Source organism: Chaetomium tenue, assembly GCF_020726465.1.
Source record: "Chaetomium tenue strain MPI-SDFR-AT-0079 chromosome Unknown F5144scaffold_1, whole genome shotgun sequence".
Taxonomy (NCBI): domain Eukaryota; kingdom Fungi; phylum Ascomycota; class Sordariomycetes; order Sordariales; family Chaetomiaceae; genus Chaetomium; species Chaetomium tenue.
Genome location: NW_027117329.1, coordinates 4,842,924 through 4,859,946, shown reverse-complemented (window position 1 = coordinate 4,859,946; position 17,023 = coordinate 4,842,924). Strand labels below are relative to the sequence as shown.

At 57.7% G+C, this 17,023-nt stretch overlaps 6 protein-coding genes across 6 annotated transcripts; 3 read left to right on the top strand and 3 right to left on the bottom strand.

Annotated features, from left to right (window-relative positions):
- Positions 1 to 466: 466 nt before the first annotated feature.
- Positions 467 to 3,285, bottom strand: F5144DRAFT_557594 (uncharacterized protein). Its single transcript, XM_066788036.1, has one exon. The coding sequence runs from the start codon at positions 3,040 to 3,042 to the stop codon at positions 694 to 696; it is 2,349 nt and encodes a 782-aa protein (XP_066649161.1). The 5' UTR covers positions 3,043 to 3,285; the 3' UTR covers positions 467 to 693.
- Positions 3,286 to 3,452: 167 nt separating this feature from the next.
- Positions 3,453 to 6,309, bottom strand: F5144DRAFT_557592 (Alpha/Beta hydrolase protein). The gene has a single exon (XM_066788035.1). The coding sequence runs from the start codon at positions 5,950 to 5,952 to the stop codon at positions 3,667 to 3,669; it is 2,286 nt and encodes a 761-aa protein (XP_066649160.1). The 5' UTR covers positions 5,953 to 6,309; the 3' UTR covers positions 3,453 to 3,666.
- Positions 6,310 to 6,481: 172 nt separating this feature from the next.
- F5144DRAFT_503132 (uncharacterized protein) lies at positions 6,482 to 11,494 on the top strand. The gene is made up of 3 exons (XM_066786416.1): positions 6,482 to 6,972; positions 7,043 to 10,418; positions 10,493 to 11,494. The coding sequence occupies exons 1-3, from the start codon at positions 6,801 to 6,803 to the stop codon at positions 11,193 to 11,195; spliced, it is 4,251 nt and encodes a 1,416-aa protein (XP_066649159.1). The 5' UTR covers positions 6,482 to 6,800; the 3' UTR covers positions 11,196 to 11,494.
- Positions 11,495 to 11,753: 259 nt separating this feature from the next.
- F5144DRAFT_64935 (uncharacterized protein) lies at positions 11,754 to 13,328 on the top strand. Its single transcript, XM_066792963.1, has 6 exons — positions 11,754 to 11,817; positions 11,874 to 11,972; positions 12,071 to 12,350; positions 12,410 to 12,434; positions 12,498 to 13,080; positions 13,154 to 13,328. Exons 2-6 carry the CDS (start codon positions 11,913 to 11,915, stop codon positions 13,169 to 13,171), a joined length of 966 nt encoding a protein of 321 aa, XP_066649158.1. The 5' UTR covers positions 11,754 to 11,817; positions 11,874 to 11,912; the 3' UTR covers positions 13,172 to 13,328.
- Positions 13,329 to 14,615: 1,287 nt separating this feature from the next.
- F5144DRAFT_458613 (ankyrin repeat-containing domain protein) lies at positions 14,616 to 14,981 on the top strand (the record flags this gene model as incomplete). The annotated part of the gene is made up of 1 exon (XM_066784967.1): positions 14,616 to 14,981. A coding segment is annotated over one exon (366 nt), but the record flags the coding sequence as incomplete, so codon positions are not given.
- Positions 14,982 to 15,497: 516 nt separating this feature from the next.
- On the bottom strand, positions 15,498 to 16,731 carry F5144DRAFT_557585 (uncharacterized protein). Its single transcript, XM_066788034.1, has one exon. The coding sequence runs from the start codon at positions 16,366 to 16,368 to the stop codon at positions 15,943 to 15,945; it is 426 nt and encodes a 141-aa protein (XP_066649156.1). The 5' UTR covers positions 16,369 to 16,731; the 3' UTR covers positions 15,498 to 15,942.
- Between the last annotated feature and the right edge of the window lie 292 nt (positions 16,732 to 17,023).

The following is a 17,023-nucleotide window of genomic DNA, read 5'->3' as shown; positions in this document are numbered from 1 at the left end:
TTTTTCAAACAACCGTGCGTAGGTGAGGGTGGGCCGCTGCCAATTTGTTGGGCGAGGTGCACGGGCTAGTGCCCTTAATAAGGTAGGCTGTTGGTCCCTTCTTTTGTCCTTCGGGACATTTGGTCAATGTGAGTATTTCCAAGCGGTCTAGCGTTGCACTCTGCAAAATACTAACCACCTCACAGTTGAAACGATACAGAGAAGATTAGCATGGCCCCTGCACTAAGGATGACACGCTACTCAAAGAGACGCTACCAATTTTTTTGTAAATTTTTATTACCCGAAATACCGCTGTAAAACTGTTGGAAAGCCTGCAAATGCCTCCCAATCGAGAGACCCCGGACAGCTCGCGTGAGGTCGAGAGTTCGAATGTTATACATTTCACTTTTTTTTAAGAGTAACTTCATTTTAACGTTTATCCATTGATAATGGTAACTTGACGAGACTTGATCACTTATAATATAACGTTTGAATAAAATAAAACCAATGTTGCTGCGTATAATACACCTTAACTATAACTGCCTTACTTATCAGATAACCCAACGCCAAAGTATGCTCTTCCTACAACTTGCAACCACAACCCACATACTATAAATAACAGAACATCACAAGTAACAGAACATCTCCATCTTCGCACACATCAACGAGTTCAATCAATTAACCAACCAATCCATCCCCTACTCCCTCAAACAATCAATCCTGCCACAACCGCCCCAACAACCCGCTCTCCTCACCCAGCACCCCCCTGCTCTTCTCATCCTCCGCAATCCGAATAATCAGCTCCCCAAACAGGCCATTCGCCCACCCAAACCACGAGCGCGTCCACTCCTTCTCGTTCCACGCATTGACCGTCTCGTGCACCACCCCGCGGCCGTCCGTCGAGTTGAGCACCGCGAGCAGCTGTTCCGCCACGACCGCGTCGCGCGCCTCTTGGGTGCTGAACCCGGCCATCTCCTCGAAGGCCGTCAGCGCCGCGATGGTCGCTGCCATGGGCCAGCCCCGGCCGGGGCCGAGGTGCGGGCCGCCGACGGCGGAGAGGGCGGGGCCTTTGGCGAAGTACGGGTTGGCGAGGCTGAGCACGAATTTGCGCGTGTTTTGGTAGATGAGGGCGTAGTCGTGGTCGTCTTCGGTGGTGGCGGTGGTGGTGGTGGAGCTGTCATCGTCATCAGTGCGTGTTGTTGAGTCGGTGGCTGAATCAGTCCGGGGGAGGGCTGATGGTTCGCTGTCGTCATCTTCGGTTTCCGTGGCGGTGACATCGGTTCGCGGTACTAGTGACGGCTCGGTGTTGTCTGCGGTTTCTGTGCTGGTGGCGTCGTCCTCGGTAGCGGAGTTCTTCACCGACTTGGACATCTGCTTACCCGCCTTCAATGGCTTGGTGTAGTTCCACAGCGGCATGGCTAGTAGCGATGGGACGTTGGCGTCGTCCATCAAGTTCGCGCCGCCGTATCCGTCTACCTCGTACGCAAAGATCTCGCCAAAGTCGCGGTGGCTGACCACGGCGTCGAGCGCGATGCCCTGGCGGATGGTCCCTGCGAGCTTGCGCATCTCAAGCGTCAGGTTGGCCGCCTTGTCGTTAAGTTCCCCGTCCGCCAGTCCCTGCATAATCACAGACGCCTGCTCCAGGTAGGCGGCCCACATCATGTTGCTGGGTGTTAAAAGTTGGAAAATGCAGGCGTCGTCACTTGGGCGGAACGCCGAGCGCACCATGCCGTTCTCCTTGACTGGGTTTCCGAGGCCATCGTTGGTGAGCGTCTCGGACCCGCGGTTTGTCCAGCCTGTAAAGGTCCAGGCCGACGGGAGCACACGGCCGTCCTTGTCGTAAGTGCCCAGACGCATGGCAGCAGATGCGTCGACGGCGGCCTCCACGGCGTTGACCCAAGAGTACTTGCCGAAAAAGTCGAGGTCACCGGTGCGGGTGTAGTAGGCGGTGCTGATCTGGAGGAAGGAGGCCAGGCTGTCAAGCTCCCACTTGCAATCGAAGACGAGTTTCGGGTCGTACGCCGGCATAGGACGGTTCTGGCTGTACGCAGCGTTGTGCGTTGGCTTGATGCCACTCTCGGGTGGCGGCTGGAACGAGTGGCAGTAGGGCGAGATGATGATGTACCGCGAGTGCGAGTTGATCAGGCCGCGCCAGAGACTAGCTAGCGAGTCTGCGTCATCGGAAGCTTCCAGGAGAGGCAGATACGAATACACCTGGCTTGCCGAGTCGCGTAGCCACATGGCGTCGATGTCGCCCGTGATCACGTACGTCAGCTCCTCGTCCGTCTCGACCTCCTCGCCGCTAGTCTCGTTCTTCTTCTTCGCAAAGCCGCGCCACTTGACCATGGTATCAAGTGTGTTTGGGTAGCTGTTCTCGAATAACCGGAACAGATCCGGGTCGCGGATCACTTTCTTCATGCGCTCGAGCATCTCCTCCAGAGCAGGGAGGGGGAACTTTCTGCACTCGGGCGGTGGGCGGACAAAGGGGAACTCGCGTTTGCCCTCGGATGGTGGTCCGGGCCGCTGCCGCTGCAATTCCTCAAAGTTGGCGCACTGGAGTGTGGGGTCAGGAGTCGGGTCAGCGGCTTCCGTAGTGGTCTCTGTGGCTTCCGTAGCTTCCGTGGCCTCCGTGGCTTCTGCGGCCTCCGAGGCCTCCGTGGCCTCCGTGGCTTCTGCGGCCTCCGTGGTCTCCGTAGCTTCCGTGGTCTCCGTGGCCTTGGCTACCTCAGTTGTCTCAGTAGTGCTGGTGCTCTCGACCGGCTCAGTCTCGGATCCACTGCTCTCATCGTCGTCATCCCCGCTCATCGATGTTGGTGGGTACCGGTTGTCTTCAAGTTCATCCGCCTCCTGAGCGGAATGATCATGTTGGGACGACGTGTGATCATCATGAGGAGGTTTCGCGGGGGTGGGTGCCCCGGACGGGTTCTTGTGCAAATCAAAGGGGGCCTGGCGGACGGTAGATAGGGGCGTCTGATATCCGAACCAAATGACAAACACGGTCAAGAGGATAGCAATACTGAGATATCGCCCTCGCCGGGTGCCGGTCAAGAACGGGAGGACCATCCTTACCGAGACGGGAAGATCGACTCTGCAGGTGGATTAAGGTAGGACCGTGTGGTGTACAGGTATAAACCCCAGTAGAGAGAAGTTAAACCGGGAAAAGAAGAGCCTTTGACAGCCAAGTGTCGTAGCACAAGGCCGGCCCAACCCCAACACGGTCAATTTGAGAAGACAAGTCTTGTTAAAACATCTCACGCGTGGAAAGGACAGAAGTTTTGCGGCACGACCCCGAGGCAGCAGCAAGCGTTGACCGGAATTCAATGCCGGATGGTAGTATTCTTGGCGGGCCCCTCACCAAAGCCCAAGCCCAGCTCCCAAGTTGTCGGGCCAATGGGTGCAGGGAGAAAGTGTGCCAGGGGTCAGCAGCCTTGCGAACCCCTGTCTGTGTCATACTGTGTAGTTCAACAACCTCAGGAGGTACTTCGTAGCATCTCGATCAGAGTTCTAATCGTATATCTATATGGAAACGCCTGCTGGTCCTGTCGACTGTATCATCCCTTATTCTATTTCAAATTCATCCAACTGTTGCTAGTAGCCCGTCTACCCGAAAAAGCAAATCCCGTTCCCAGGATTCTTTTGTCTTGGCCCCCAACACCATGCGCCGTGATCATCACACCCCTAAAAATATCACCAAGACAGATCCTCGCTACTGCTCGACATCAGGTCGTCTTCATCTTCTCTGCCTCTCTCTGGCGGCACCCATGGCTCCACCTCCTCACAGCCCTTGGGAACACGGCACACGTCCCTCGCATCGCACGTCTTCCACAGCACCTCCCGCACCTCCTTAAACACCTGTTCCGGGGCGTCCATAGCCCAAATGACATCCAGATGTTCATACTCAGGGATCACCTTGCTGTGCACCACCCTGACATGCGGCTCCCGGCCGCGCTCAAACCTACGTAGCAGCTTATCCCCGTCCACCAGCGCATCATTACCACACACCCACAACGCAAAAGGGGGCGCCTGGTGGTTATACCAAGCGGTCGACCCGCGCGGCTTTTTCTTGTGGGCCTCAGCAGCCTGCGCGGGTTTCTTCCCCGCCCGCCGGCCCTCAGCAGCATCGCGATCCGCCTCCGCCGGAACCGACCCGCGCTGCTGTTGCTCCAGCTCACGGTCCTCGCGCTCCTCGGCGCGCCACTCCTCCTTGGTGGCCAGAATACACTTGTGGCGCGCAAAGCACTCGCGGCCGAGCCACCAGCGCATAGACTCGGAGCTGACATACACGGGGGCGAACTGGAACATGCGGTCGCGCAGGGCGCGGTCCCAGCGCGTGTCGGTCCAGTTGAAGAGGAACGAAAAGACCTTGTAGCCCAGCCAGCCGTAGATGCGCGGGTGCAGGGCGCGGTGCATGGTCATCATCAGCGGGATGAAAGCGTGGACGCCAAACATGAGGCGGAACATGGCCGGGGTGATGACGCGCATGAACTTGAAGTACATCTTGCCGATGAGCGGGCCCGCGTAGGCGGCGGGGGCCAGCGCGCAGAAGACGGTCAGGCGCTCCCCCAGGGCCGGGCGCTGCTCCTTGGCTAGAGCTACCATGGTCTGCGTGGTGCCCTGTGAGTGGCAGACTAAGCCCAGGCGCGCGAAGCCCGTTTCGTGCAGCACGCGCGCGGCCAGGGCGGGCAGGTCGAAGACGCCCATCTGCCGGATGTTCCAGCACCACATGCGCGGGTCGGCGTATTCGAGCAGGGCGTGCCGCGGATGGAAGCCGCACCGGTTGTTGCCGAGCCACACGTCGAAGCCGGACTTGCAGAGGTAGAAGGCGAGGGAGGCGTCGTCGTTGACGCAGTAGGCGCCTGAGCTCTGTAGGAGGCCGTGCATGAGGAGGACGGGGAATTTAGGTTTTCGGTGAGGTGAGTCGGCGTTCTTGTCGTTGTTGTTTTTGGCGGCGGTGTGTTTTTGTTTAGGGGCCCTGAATGCCTCGGGTTCGCCGTGCGCTCGCTCTTCTGGAGACAGAGGCTGGTACTCTTTCGGGTCGTAGACGTGCCACAGCTCGATGATGAAGCCATCCTCGGTCTGGACTTGAAAGGTTTCTATGTCAAGCCCGACACGGCGGGCGTAGTAGGCTGGGTCACATACGACTGGGTCCGGCCCGCCCTCAGTGGGTGTGAAGCCATCACTGTCGGCGCTGGTGCCCTCCTCCGACGCCTGCGAGGGTGAAGGGGCTTGCCTGCGGGTCCATTGCCGCTCTTTTTCTTTTCTTTGTTTCTTCTCTTTCATTTCCTCATCGTAAAACGGCCGGGAGGCGTCTGGGTTTTGGAGCGTTATCCGTTGCCATAGCCGCTTGACCCACGGCCAGATGCTGGTAAAGAGTGCGCCGAGGACGATGACTTCCAGAAACGCCAGGCTGAGGAAGAAGGACGATATTTGAAATATGCGACATTGGATGTTCCTAAGCAGAGACGGGGGGCCGTAGAGTGGTAAAGGCGGGAATAGGGGGTTCGTATGCGTCGGCGGCATCGTCCGCCTGAGACTCCCGTCTGGTGATTTTTGTCTCCCATCCTTTGCCTTCTCTGCCGCAACATTGGCAACACTGGCCGCATGGTCCGTCAATGGTCCAATCTCTATCTCGTCTGAACTTTGCCCTTCTCCCTCTTTCCCCGGCAGTGTTGTCGGTTGGTGATTTTTCAGCTCTTCCCTCAAGACATTTAATTTGTGAGCTTCTTCCAGAGGTACTGGGGGTAGGCGATTTCCATCTGAAGTGACAAGGACTGGATCCTGGGGGGTCACGAATCGTGCCTCGACCGCGATACCATCGCCGTCGCTCTCGCTCAGGCGCTGGTGTGATAGTTTCTCCGCCTGTCCCGCGAACTCGGCAGCTGCCTTATCCCAGGAAGCACTACGGTCTGGATGTGAGGAGGGACTGTCGGGTGTTGCTTTACGTTCTTCGAAAATTGTCTCTTGTACTGTCATGGCGGCGGCAAGGGTGTCTCTTGACTGCTATGTGACTACTGCGTCTGGCAAGGGCTTAAAGGGGAAATTATTGAATCAATGGGTTCGGCTGCACAGCGCAAAATAGCAAAATAGCAACGATAGATGTATACAGTTACATTTACAAGTAGTGGTGTAGAAATATTTAAGTATTGTTTGGTGTTTCAGAAATAGGGAAGGTGGGCAAGTGTGTGCCCAGTTGCCATCTTCGACGTCATCGGAATTGATGAGGCGGCGGATGAATTGAAATTGAAAATGGATGCTTTTCCTCTGACAAGGAAAGCTGGCTGGAAAGGGATGCAGAAAGCGCCACCCCACGGGGAGAAACAGGGGTAAATTGGCCTGGACCCAAGTTTCTACAGAGGAGGTTGGTGGCATGTGAAGATCGCTGTTGCTAACCCTGAATGATAGGGGTTAGGGTTGTCTAATCCCCAGCTCATCCCCCCTGTCTCGGGTTACAGGCCCCTCCACCAATGTGCCGAGGCCAAAGTTCAGAGCCGAAGCCGTCCATCTGGGGCACAGCTGCATCACTGCGGGTCCCCGGCCTCGCAAGAGATGCGCCGAATGGTTATCCGCCTCGAATGCCCAAATACGTGAATATGGCATCTTGAATCCAATTGAGGGCCACAGAGACTTTCTCGCGCCTCACCCAGCGCTCTACCGATTTTGCGGTTTTGGCATTACCGTCTAGGCGAGTAGGGCCTCAAACAGTGTATCAATCTAACCCGGAACGAGCTCCCTCGACCGCGACGGCATCGACCCCCTCTACCCCGAACAACGAAACCCCACGTTTCTAATCGACTTTATAAACTTTCCCATAAACCTACGCAATGCCGGCATCCGAAGCGGGCGGCAGCGTGGTCCACCGGAGGCGGATACGGAGGCGTCGTCACGACAAGCCCGCTGTCTCGGCGCGTCTGGTCTTGGATGATCATGTTAAGACCGACGTTGGCATCGTGTCTGAGGATTTGTTTGCTGAACTGTTCCCTCACTTGCAGGATTGTGTGTTTGTCCATAAGCTGCTTCCCCAGTCCACATCCGCATTGGTGCTAATACGATGTGCACAACGCAGCCCACGACGATGATGAGCTCGCAAGCATCCCAAACCCCTTACACATCGCTCTCGCCCCATGGGCGCCTTCACACGCTCCCGAGTCTACAAACTGGGCCATAGTCCCCGTCACACCTTCATCCGCCCTCGCGCCGTCTACCATACAGTTCTCCTCATCGTCACTAGCTCTGCAATCCTTCGCTTCGAACTTGAAGCAGGTCGCGCCGTCGCAGTTGAACACCCGGAGCAGGGGCGGAATCGAGGTCTTGGTGTTGGATGTTGCCACCATCGAGCTAGACACCGTGTTTGTGAATCTCGAAGGGGAGCTGGCCAAAAGATTGGAAAATGGGGAGGGCAACTTCTTCCGGGAACATCCAACGGCAGGCCCTGGCAAGGCCCCGGTTGCCTCGTCCACTCCCGAAGCCCGCTTGACGGCCGCCTTGCGCACCGCGCTCGGCACTCTGAAAGTTGTCCATACCGGAGATGTGTTCCAGCTCCCTCTAGCGCCGCACCCTGTCACCCACGTCCCCCCGAACCCCGGCAAAATCACTCTATGTGAGCCGGTGGCCCAGGGGATTCTCGGCCCTAACACCAAGATCATTGTGTCTCGTGGCCGTACCCACTCCAAACATGACCGTTCATCGGCTCCGATGCCACAAAGCCGGGGCCTCAACGGAGTCGCCGAGGACGACGAAGACACGGCGAACGACCAGTTCTTCTCCGCCGCCGAAGAAGGTATCCGCACCGACACTGCTGCCGAGGATACGGATGCCACCGCGACCGAAACCGAGTTTGAGGATCCGGAGGCGGAGGAGGACGATATTCTATCGGATGACTCGATGGACGAAATGATCTCCCTCCAACTGCCAGCCTTATCATCCACAATCACGAGCGGGATAGGAACGCCCTCTACCATAGGGCGCGGGCGGAGAACCAACGGCATTAGTGGTGCGGCCTCTGTGTTTTCGAACTTTACCGCAACGACGGCGAGGCCGGACCGGCCCCGGGGGCGCTTGTTCAAAGCTCAGGGATTGATGCAGCCCATCCCCCCTGACGTCCTGCACCCGAAACCCACCGCTGTCGACGATGAAGAGGCGCGAATCTACGTTGACACCAAGGATCTGCCTAGAATCGGCTGCTTCTCGGGCGACTGGGTGCGGGTAGAGTCATCTCAGGAGCCACCCACTAATGGTTTTGGCGCCTTCGGTCTCGGAAGTTTTGTCGAGCAAGATCCGGACGAGGCGGGCTGGCGCCCTGCAAGGGTCTACGGGTTACCAGACGGTTACTCTAGCCGCCCCGTGGCCCGGGTAGCGAGCTCCAAGTATGATGGCCGGAGGATGTCCTTCTTCGAGTCTCAGGTTCAGAGGACCTTGAGCCCCACCGTTTATCTCTCTCCGATCGTACTCTCGAACCTGGAAAACCCACCGTACCTCCGTATTTCCCCCATCAGACGAGGCGTGCAAGCAAAAGGACCTCAGTCGAGGACATCGGTTCCCATCCAGCCCCCATTTGCTCGCGAAGTCATCTTGCAGCACGTAAGAACTCCGATTCCGGTTGAGAGGGACGTTCAAACGGCTGTCATGGCTGGGTTGAAGTATTATTTCGAACAAAGGTTACGTGTTATCAAAACGGGAGACCTCATTGCTGTGCCTATCGATACGCAGCTCGGACGAGCACTGCAAGAGACCACCGTACCAGGCGACGATTCGGCCATCGACGACGTGCTGGCCATGATTTCCAACGGACGGGACCTTAAATACGACGAGGTCGCCTGGTTTAAGGTCAAACACGTCCAGCCAGTGAAGCAGGATCCGGCTAATCTGGATGAGGAAGAGGAGGACCCTTGGGGCTCAGTCGCCTGTGTCGACATCTCCTTGGCGCATCTCGAGCAAAGCGGCTCTGTGACGAGCCGTGTGCCTGGAACGGCGTCGAATAACTGGCCGTACTACCTCGGGATCAAGAAGCTTCCAAAGCAACCAAAGGGTTCTTCAAGTCCCTTGGCGACCGAACCCGAGCGGCAACATATCTCGCTGCTGAGGAGAAAACTCAGGGAACTTACGGCAGCGGCTACCAGCAAGCCCGCCCTCCACCTCAAGATGCCTCCCGTCGCTATCTTGCTTGTCTCGACACAGCGAAGCATCGGCAAGGCCGCGACGGCGAGCCAAGCCTGCGCGGATATCGGCTTGCACACCTTCACCGTCGACGCTTACGACATCGTGAACGATTCCGGTGCCGGTGGAAGCGACGTCAAGACGGCGGGGTTTCTAACCTCGCGTGCAGAACGCGCCTTGAGCTGCGGCGCCGACTGCTGCGCTCTGCTCATCCGCCACATCGAAGCGCTAACCGCCGACCGCATGGTCTCCTCCATCAAGGAGATATTGGCAGACGCCAGAGTCCTGATCGCCACTACAACCGAAGTGGAGAAAGTGCCTGACGGCATAAGAGCCCTGTTCACGCACGAGTTGGAGATGAATGCGCCTGACGAGGCAGAGCGTGAGGGTATTCTGCGGACGATCCTAGACGACCGTGGCGCGAGTCTAGATCCGGAGGTCGACCTCGGCGGCATCGCCCTTAAGACGGCTGCGCTTGTGGCAGGTGATCTAGTCGATGTTGTCGAGCGGGCGCTCGTTGCTCAGCGGGTCCGCCTGGAGCAGCTGTCCGCGAAGGCCACGAAGAAAGGCCAAACCGTAACAGTGCGAGACGTACAGGTTGCTGGTGGTCCAGCCGCTTCTAGCCTCACGAAACAAGACTTTGAAGTTGCCGTCGAGGCTGCCCGCAAAAACTTCGCCGACGCTATTGGCGCGCCCAAGATTCCCAACGTTACTTGGGATGATGTTGGAGGGCTGAACAACGTCAAGGAGGCCGTCACAGAGACAATCCAACTGCCGCTCGAGAGACCCGAGTTGTTCGCCAAGGGCATGAAGAAACGCTCAGGCATCCTGTTCTACGGACCGCCCGGTACCGGCAAGACACTCCTAGCCAAGGCCATCGCGACCGAATACAGCCTCAACTTCTTCAGTGTCAAGGGCCCTGAGCTACTTAACATGTACATTGGTGAGTCCGAGGCCAACGTACGGCGCGTGTTCCAGCGGGCGCGCGATGCCAGGCCGTGTGTCGTCTTCTTTGACGAGCTGGACTCCGTCGCGCCGAAGCGTGGAAACCAAGGCGACAGCGGCGGTGTTATGGACCGCATCGTCTCGCAGCTGCTCGCCGAACTCGACGGTATGTCCGGCGGGGAGGACACCGGCGGCGGCGTGTTCGTCATCGGCGCGACCAACAGGCCGGACCTGCTCGACCAGGCGCTGTTGCGTCCCGGCCGCTTCGACAAGATGCTCTACCTTGGCGTATCTGACACCCACGACAAGCAGCTCACCATCATGGAGGCCCTGACCAGGAAGTGAGTGTCCCCCTTCCCCCCCCGCAAACCCAACCCAGTTACCACCAAACATACTAACCAACTAACCCCTCCAGATTCACACTCCACCCCTCCCTCTCCCTCCGCACCGTAGCCGAATCCCTCCCCTTCACCTACACAGGCGCCGATTTCTACGCGCTCTGCTCCGACGCCATGCTCAAGGCCGTGACACGACAAGCCAGCCTAGTCGACAGCAAGATCCGCACCGTCAACGCGGACCTTACCGCCCACAACCTGCGCGCGCCCATCTCCACGGCCTACTTCTTCGACCACCTCGCCACGCCCGAGGACCTCGCCGTCATGGTCACCGAGACCGACTTCCTCGACGCCCACCGCGAGCTGATCCCCAGCGTCAGCGCCGGCGAGCTGGCGCACTACGAGCATGTCAGGGCGTCGTTCGAAGGGGTGAAGGATAAGGAGAAGGAGAAGGATGGCAAGGCGCTCGCGGACGGGGGTGCGAGGCTGGCTTTGCCCCCCGGTGCCGCGGGTGCCGGTGGGAGGAGGTCCGCGTCGGGGGCGTCGGCGAGGAGTGCGAGCTCCAAGGGCAAGGGTAAGGCCCTTGCCCTCTCGTATGTGGGCAAGGGTAAAGGGAAGGCGGTTGCGTTGGGGAGTGGGGATGAGTTGGAAGGGGAGGGGTCAGGAGGGGAGAGTGTGGTGAGGGATAAGGGGAAGGGGAAGGCGGTGGCGCCTCCGATTGCTGATGGGTCGACGCCGTTTGGGGATGGCGTGGGGAGCGGTGATGAGGGGTTGTATGATTAAGGGTATATATAGGTATGTAGTATGGGGCCGCTGTAGAAAATTAGGTACTGGTGTTGTATGGAGATAGGGATTCGTGAGTGGTTGCCAGCTCAACCACGGCCTGTTGGTGCCCTGAATCTGCCTTCCAGAACGCCAGAAAAAAGCCGAGTGGCAGTCCAGACGACAAGGCTAGTTGAAGGTGGTGGTGAGTGTGGCTGCGGCGGTGTCTACGTGCGCTTTTCAAGGCTAGAAAACAACCAATGCGCTGCGCCCCTCCCCAACATCTGCATGGCTTTCATATGCAGCAGCTAATCATGGGGTAATCTCCAATACAACTTCTCTGAGAGAGCCTTGCCGTTCGCAGCAACTCCAAACCGCTTGTGAAGAGTCAAACCAACACAGAAAAGGACGGCGACCCATCCTTTGAAAGTGATTTTTTCTGCCCTTGGGCAACCCGTTAAAGCTTTCGGCAGCATGGATCCTTCTCAGCGGCTTCAGGTGCCCGCCGCGTCCTCTATCAGTTGGGAGGATGCCGGTACAACTTCTCACCCAACTTATCCGCCAACGGCTGGTATCCATCTTGGGAATGTCAATAAATCCATTATTGCGGATACGGTGCAAAATTCGCAAGGCGTGAACTTTGGTAATCTCATTTCTTAGGGAAGAATTTGCTCCCGTGGGTCACTGACGATGCTCTAGAATCAACCAGGGGAGGAGGAGCTGGGCTGTCAAAGGGGTATGACCAGTCTATTTTGGCTCAGAAAGTTGATATCCAAGGGGGTGTTACATATACGAGCAGTAAGGCCGTGTTTTCTTTTTCTAATCATCACACGACGTGAATATGAACATCACCATCTCTTCGTCATCGAGGCGCACTAACATCGCCTGCAATATAGAAACCCGTCACATCTACCGTGAGTACGCGTGTCCAGAAATTAGTTGAGAGCTTTGAGGGTTTTATATTCATGGGACTCCAAGATACCAGCACCACATCGTCACCGTCCGGTCCCAAGGATGCCTTTTCTCGTTCGCCGTTTAGGTTCGATATCAAGCAACATCAGTATCTACGAGCAGCTAAACAATCCCCGGGCTCGGGCCGATGGCTGCTGAGGTCGCAGGACTTTATCGACTGGAAGGAAGCCGATGGCGTGAGAAAGCTGTGGCTGGTTGGTGAGCGTGAGTATTGGATCCGAAGCGCCTCCGAGTCTGACTACGGGTTGACCTTTTCCCTTTAGTCGGTGCCGGTAAAACAATTCTAGTGTAGGCTAGACTGCATAGTCCCCGGTATGCTAGAAAGCCCCCCGATCTGATACCAGAGCCTAGGTCGACCGTCATCCACCACCTCCTCGTCAAATACTCGTCGAAAGACTTTGCGTGTCTCTATGTGTACTTCGACTACTCAGAGCAGAGACAACAAACATACGATAAACTACTCGCCCATCTTTTACATCAGCTTCTCCGCCAGCGAGACGGCGCCACGCCCGAGGTTCAAGCGGTTTACGAGAACATGAGGGCAAAAAACATACCATTGGGGCCTGACGAGTACATCGACATGATCAAGTCCGAGATCAGGGCGTTTACAAAAGTCTTTATTGTCGTCGACGCCCTGGACGAGTGCCTCGACGAGCCCCCGGAACACACAGCTAGCAACTTTGTGAGAGCACTGGACCAGCTTCCCAAGCGGACTAGGATCCTGTTCACCTCACGCCCCATGACAACCATCAACGACAGGATCAAAGCGGACAAGATGATACGGGTACAGACGGATGTAAACGACATCGCGACGTATTTTGAGAACCGTATCAACAACACCGACTGGCTCAAGAAACTAGTGGAAAAGGGCACACAGAAGGATCCTCGGTTTTTCAAGAAGGCAGTGGACACCATCATCAGCCGCTCACAGGGGATGTAAGTTGATTCGGCAAAGGAAGTTTCTGATTACATCAACATGTATAAACATCACATGCTCACATGCTCACATGCATCCCAATTCGTAGGTTCCTTCTTGTACGGTTACATGTCGAGTCCCTGGCTTCCAAACGAACGCTCGAGGACCTGGAGCTGGGCATTGCAGAGCTTCCCACAGACCTAGACGCGGTCTACGCCAAAGCGCTCGACCAAATTCAGCACCAAGCCGAGTGGAAGAGGAGCCTGGCCATCAAGGTGCTGAAATGGCTTGTCTATGCGGAACGACCACTGTCCCTGGACGAGCTAATACATGCGCTGGGTGTCAAGGAGACAGACACGGCCCTTCACAGGGACCGGCTCTTGACAGATCAGGACATTACTCTGGCGTGTGCGGGGATCGTCCTAGTCGACCTCGACGGCAGAACGGTCCGGTTGACCCATCATACCGCCGTCGAGCATCTCCGGAAAAGCGGTATTCTCCAAGACGCCCACTCCTACCTCGCAACGACGTGTCTCGTCTATATCTGCTTTGGCAATTTCTCCACCGCCCTGCGCACCCAACAGGAACGAGACGATCGCCTTAAGCAATACCCCTTCCTGCGATACGCCGTCGATCACTGGGGCGACCACGTCTTCCGGGGCGTCCGGGGCATGGTGAAGCAGCGCGCCTGGGAGTTCCTGACCAACACGGCGACCCTCCAAACCGCCTTCCAAGCCATGTCCGACTTCCCTTTCCAACAAGACTCGGACGTCACGGGGCTCCACCTCGCCGCCTACTTCGGCCTCACCGCCCTCATCCAAACCCGCGGCTCCCACCTCGTCCCGCTCAACGCCACCACCCGCTCGGGCGAAACCCCCCTCCACTGGGCCGCCCGGCACCTCCAACCCACCTTCCTCCAGCTCCTCATCACCCACGACGCGGACCTCAACCTCACCGACCACATCCACTCCCGCCACCAAACCGCCCTGCGCTGGGCCGTGCACCGCGGCCATATGCTCGTGGCGAAGACGCTTGTTGTCGCGGGCGCTGATGTCCATTCGCCGTTGGGGGGTGGGGAGGGAGGTGGGGAGGGGGGTGGTGGGGATGGGCGCACGCTGCTGCAGTGGGCGGCGAGCGAGGGCCGCGATCCGCTGGTGCGGTTGTTGGTGAAGCGCGGGGTGGACGTGGATTGGGTGGATGAGAGGGGGCAGACGGCGCTGAGGTGGGCGGTGGAATATGGCCGCGGCATGGCCGCGTGGTTGTTGTTGCAGGGCGGGGCGAGCTTGGAGAGGGCGGATGTGTTTGGGTTTGCGCCGTTGCATGCTGCGGTGCAGCGTTGGAGTCCTGGGGGTGGCGGTGGAAGTGGTGGGAGTGGTGGTGGTGGTGGTGGGGCGTCGTCGGCGTCGTCGTCGCTGCTGTGGATGCTACTTGAGCACCAGCCGAGGACAGCGGCGGGGGCGGGGATAAGCGCAGGGGTAAACGCGAAGACCAAGCACGGCTTTACGCCGTTACATATTGCGGCGACGCGCGGCTATGCGCCGGTCGTCTGGCTGCTGCTGGAAAAGGGGGCGGACCCTATGCAGCAGGACACCACGGGCTGCACGCCCCTCCACGGCGCCGCGGCCGCGGGCCATGCCGATGTCTGCGGGTTGTTGCTAGCGTCTCAGCGGGGCGGCACGGAGCTGGTGCGTGTTGTCGACAATGAGATGCGGACGGCCCTCCATGCGGCCGCGTCGGGGGGCTATCCGGCAACGGTGCGGGTTCTGCTCGACGGCGGGGCGTTGCCGGTTATCGACGTCAGGGATGTCGAGGGCAATACGCCCCTATGCCTGGCGGTGGGGAAGCAGTGCTTGGATGTGGTGCTGTGTTTGGTGAGAAGGGGAGCGGATGTTAATTTGGTGAACAAGAGGGGGCGGACGGTGCTGCATCTGGCAATGAGTGATGGCAAGGTGGATATCATCAGGGCTCTGCTAGTGGCGGATAATGTTGATCAGACTATCAAAGACGGTAAGGGGTTGACAGCGTGGGATGTAGCAAAGAGAAGGGGGCATGACTTGAAGGAGTTGGAGGCACAAATGTATTGTGCGGGATGAGGATGATCTATCATGGTGAGACTGTGAGTGCCCACGGGGTAAAAGATGTGAGGCCAAGAAGCATATATTAGCTTGGACTTGCTACTTCATCGCTGACCCCACCAAGATGCTCCATGTCTGACTCGTTCCTAAGATTGCAATGTGATAGAGGACACAAACCTATACACTAAGCCGTTGGATCATCAAGTCGTTTAAAGCATTGTTGCCCCGTGGGGAAATATGGGCTTGCCAAGTACAGCATGCAGGTGCCGAATCGATCCAGATCGTCAGATCAGCGCTGCCATCGCAGATCACTTGGGAGCTCATTGCATGGCGCCATGCATGGCGCCATCGTTGGCCGATGATAGGGCTAGGCTAAGACATCAAGTGGATGGACGAGATGAGCGCATCAGATAAACATTCATTGGGGTGAGACACTAAGAGGCAGGACGAGTGAGTTTTATCTTTTCATTCATGCCGGGTATCATGCGTGAGCAACACAGAATACGCCGGGTCAAACTCCCGCGCCATAATGTCAAAGCCATACCAGTCAGGGTAGAGCCCATCATCTAATGTCCAACATGCCCGCCAGTAGACCATTCAAAAGTCATCCCCCTTCCCCTGTCCTTCCCAACCAAAAAAGCTCCAAACACCTCATCTCCAGAGAATTAAGTAATATAGACCACGAAGAATAAAACAAAGCAAAAGATGTTGGTCAGGGTATAGTCGCCAATGCCAATGCCAAGCTAGTTAAAAGCCTTCCATCTACTCCCTCCCCTCACTGTGCCCTCGGAACAGACGGGCACGCTTAAGCGAAGAGAGCGGCACCGGCACCGAGGACACCAAGGAACACGGCGGGCTGGACGAACAGGCCAGCAGCAGCGGCGGTCGAGGCCGTGGAACTCGCGCTGGTGGTCTGGGAAGGAGTCTCCTCGTCGCCGCCGCTGCCCGAGGTCGGGGTGGTGTAGGCGGAGCTGGGGATGACGAAGGAGGAGCTGGCGGTGGGGCCGGTGCTGCTGGTCGAGTTGGACAGCGGGAAGGAGGCCCAGGTGGTGAAGGTGGAGGTGGTGGTGGAGGTGCGGCCGGGGCAGTTGGTCGCCGTCGGGTTGCACTCAGTGATGGTGACTGTCTTGGTCAGCGTCTGGGTCGACGTCGTGGTGATGTCGCCCTCGTCCGCGGTGGCCATGGCAAAGCCGACAGTGGCCAGGACGGCGATGATGCTCTTGAATTGCATTGTGACTGAGTGTGTTGGTTGGACCGGAATTGGCTGGTTTCTTTTGGGAGTGTTTGTCGTCGCGGAGGATCGTAAACGTGACGATAAGTTATGAGGTCGTTTCGGTGAAGAAGAGATCAACGAGAACTGGTTTGTGTTTGAAGAATTGGTGAATCTCTAACGGTTGGTTTGTATAAAAGAGTGTAAGGCTGACGCCGGGAAGGTCAAAAGAGTGGATAGCTGCTGGGATGCGCTGTGGGTGAGGAAGGGGGAAAAAAGGGAGCGCGGATCGGATGAGCTGGGGAATCCTCCCTTTTAGGGCACCTGGGCAGCAATTCGACCTGGCACAGCGGCTTGCGACCCTGGTTCCTGTGCCGGCAGCGATTGCTCGGAGCTGACTGGGCTCCCAGGGCGGGAGGGGCCAGGGTTGCCACGCAATGGTCGGACGAAAACCGCGTACCTTGCAGGCGCAAAAGGTGGGGCAGGGTTTTCTGCAAACGACCGTTCACCATTGGCTGACTGCGGTCCCATCTGCAGGAACAGCCAGGGGTAAGGGAGCACCGACCAATCGTTTCGAACGGACAGACCTGCAGCTTTTGGCATGCCGCTCACGGCATCCTTGCTCCAATCCGACCTCTGCAAAACGCTTCCATGGCCTGAGCTTGGCTGCCGGCGG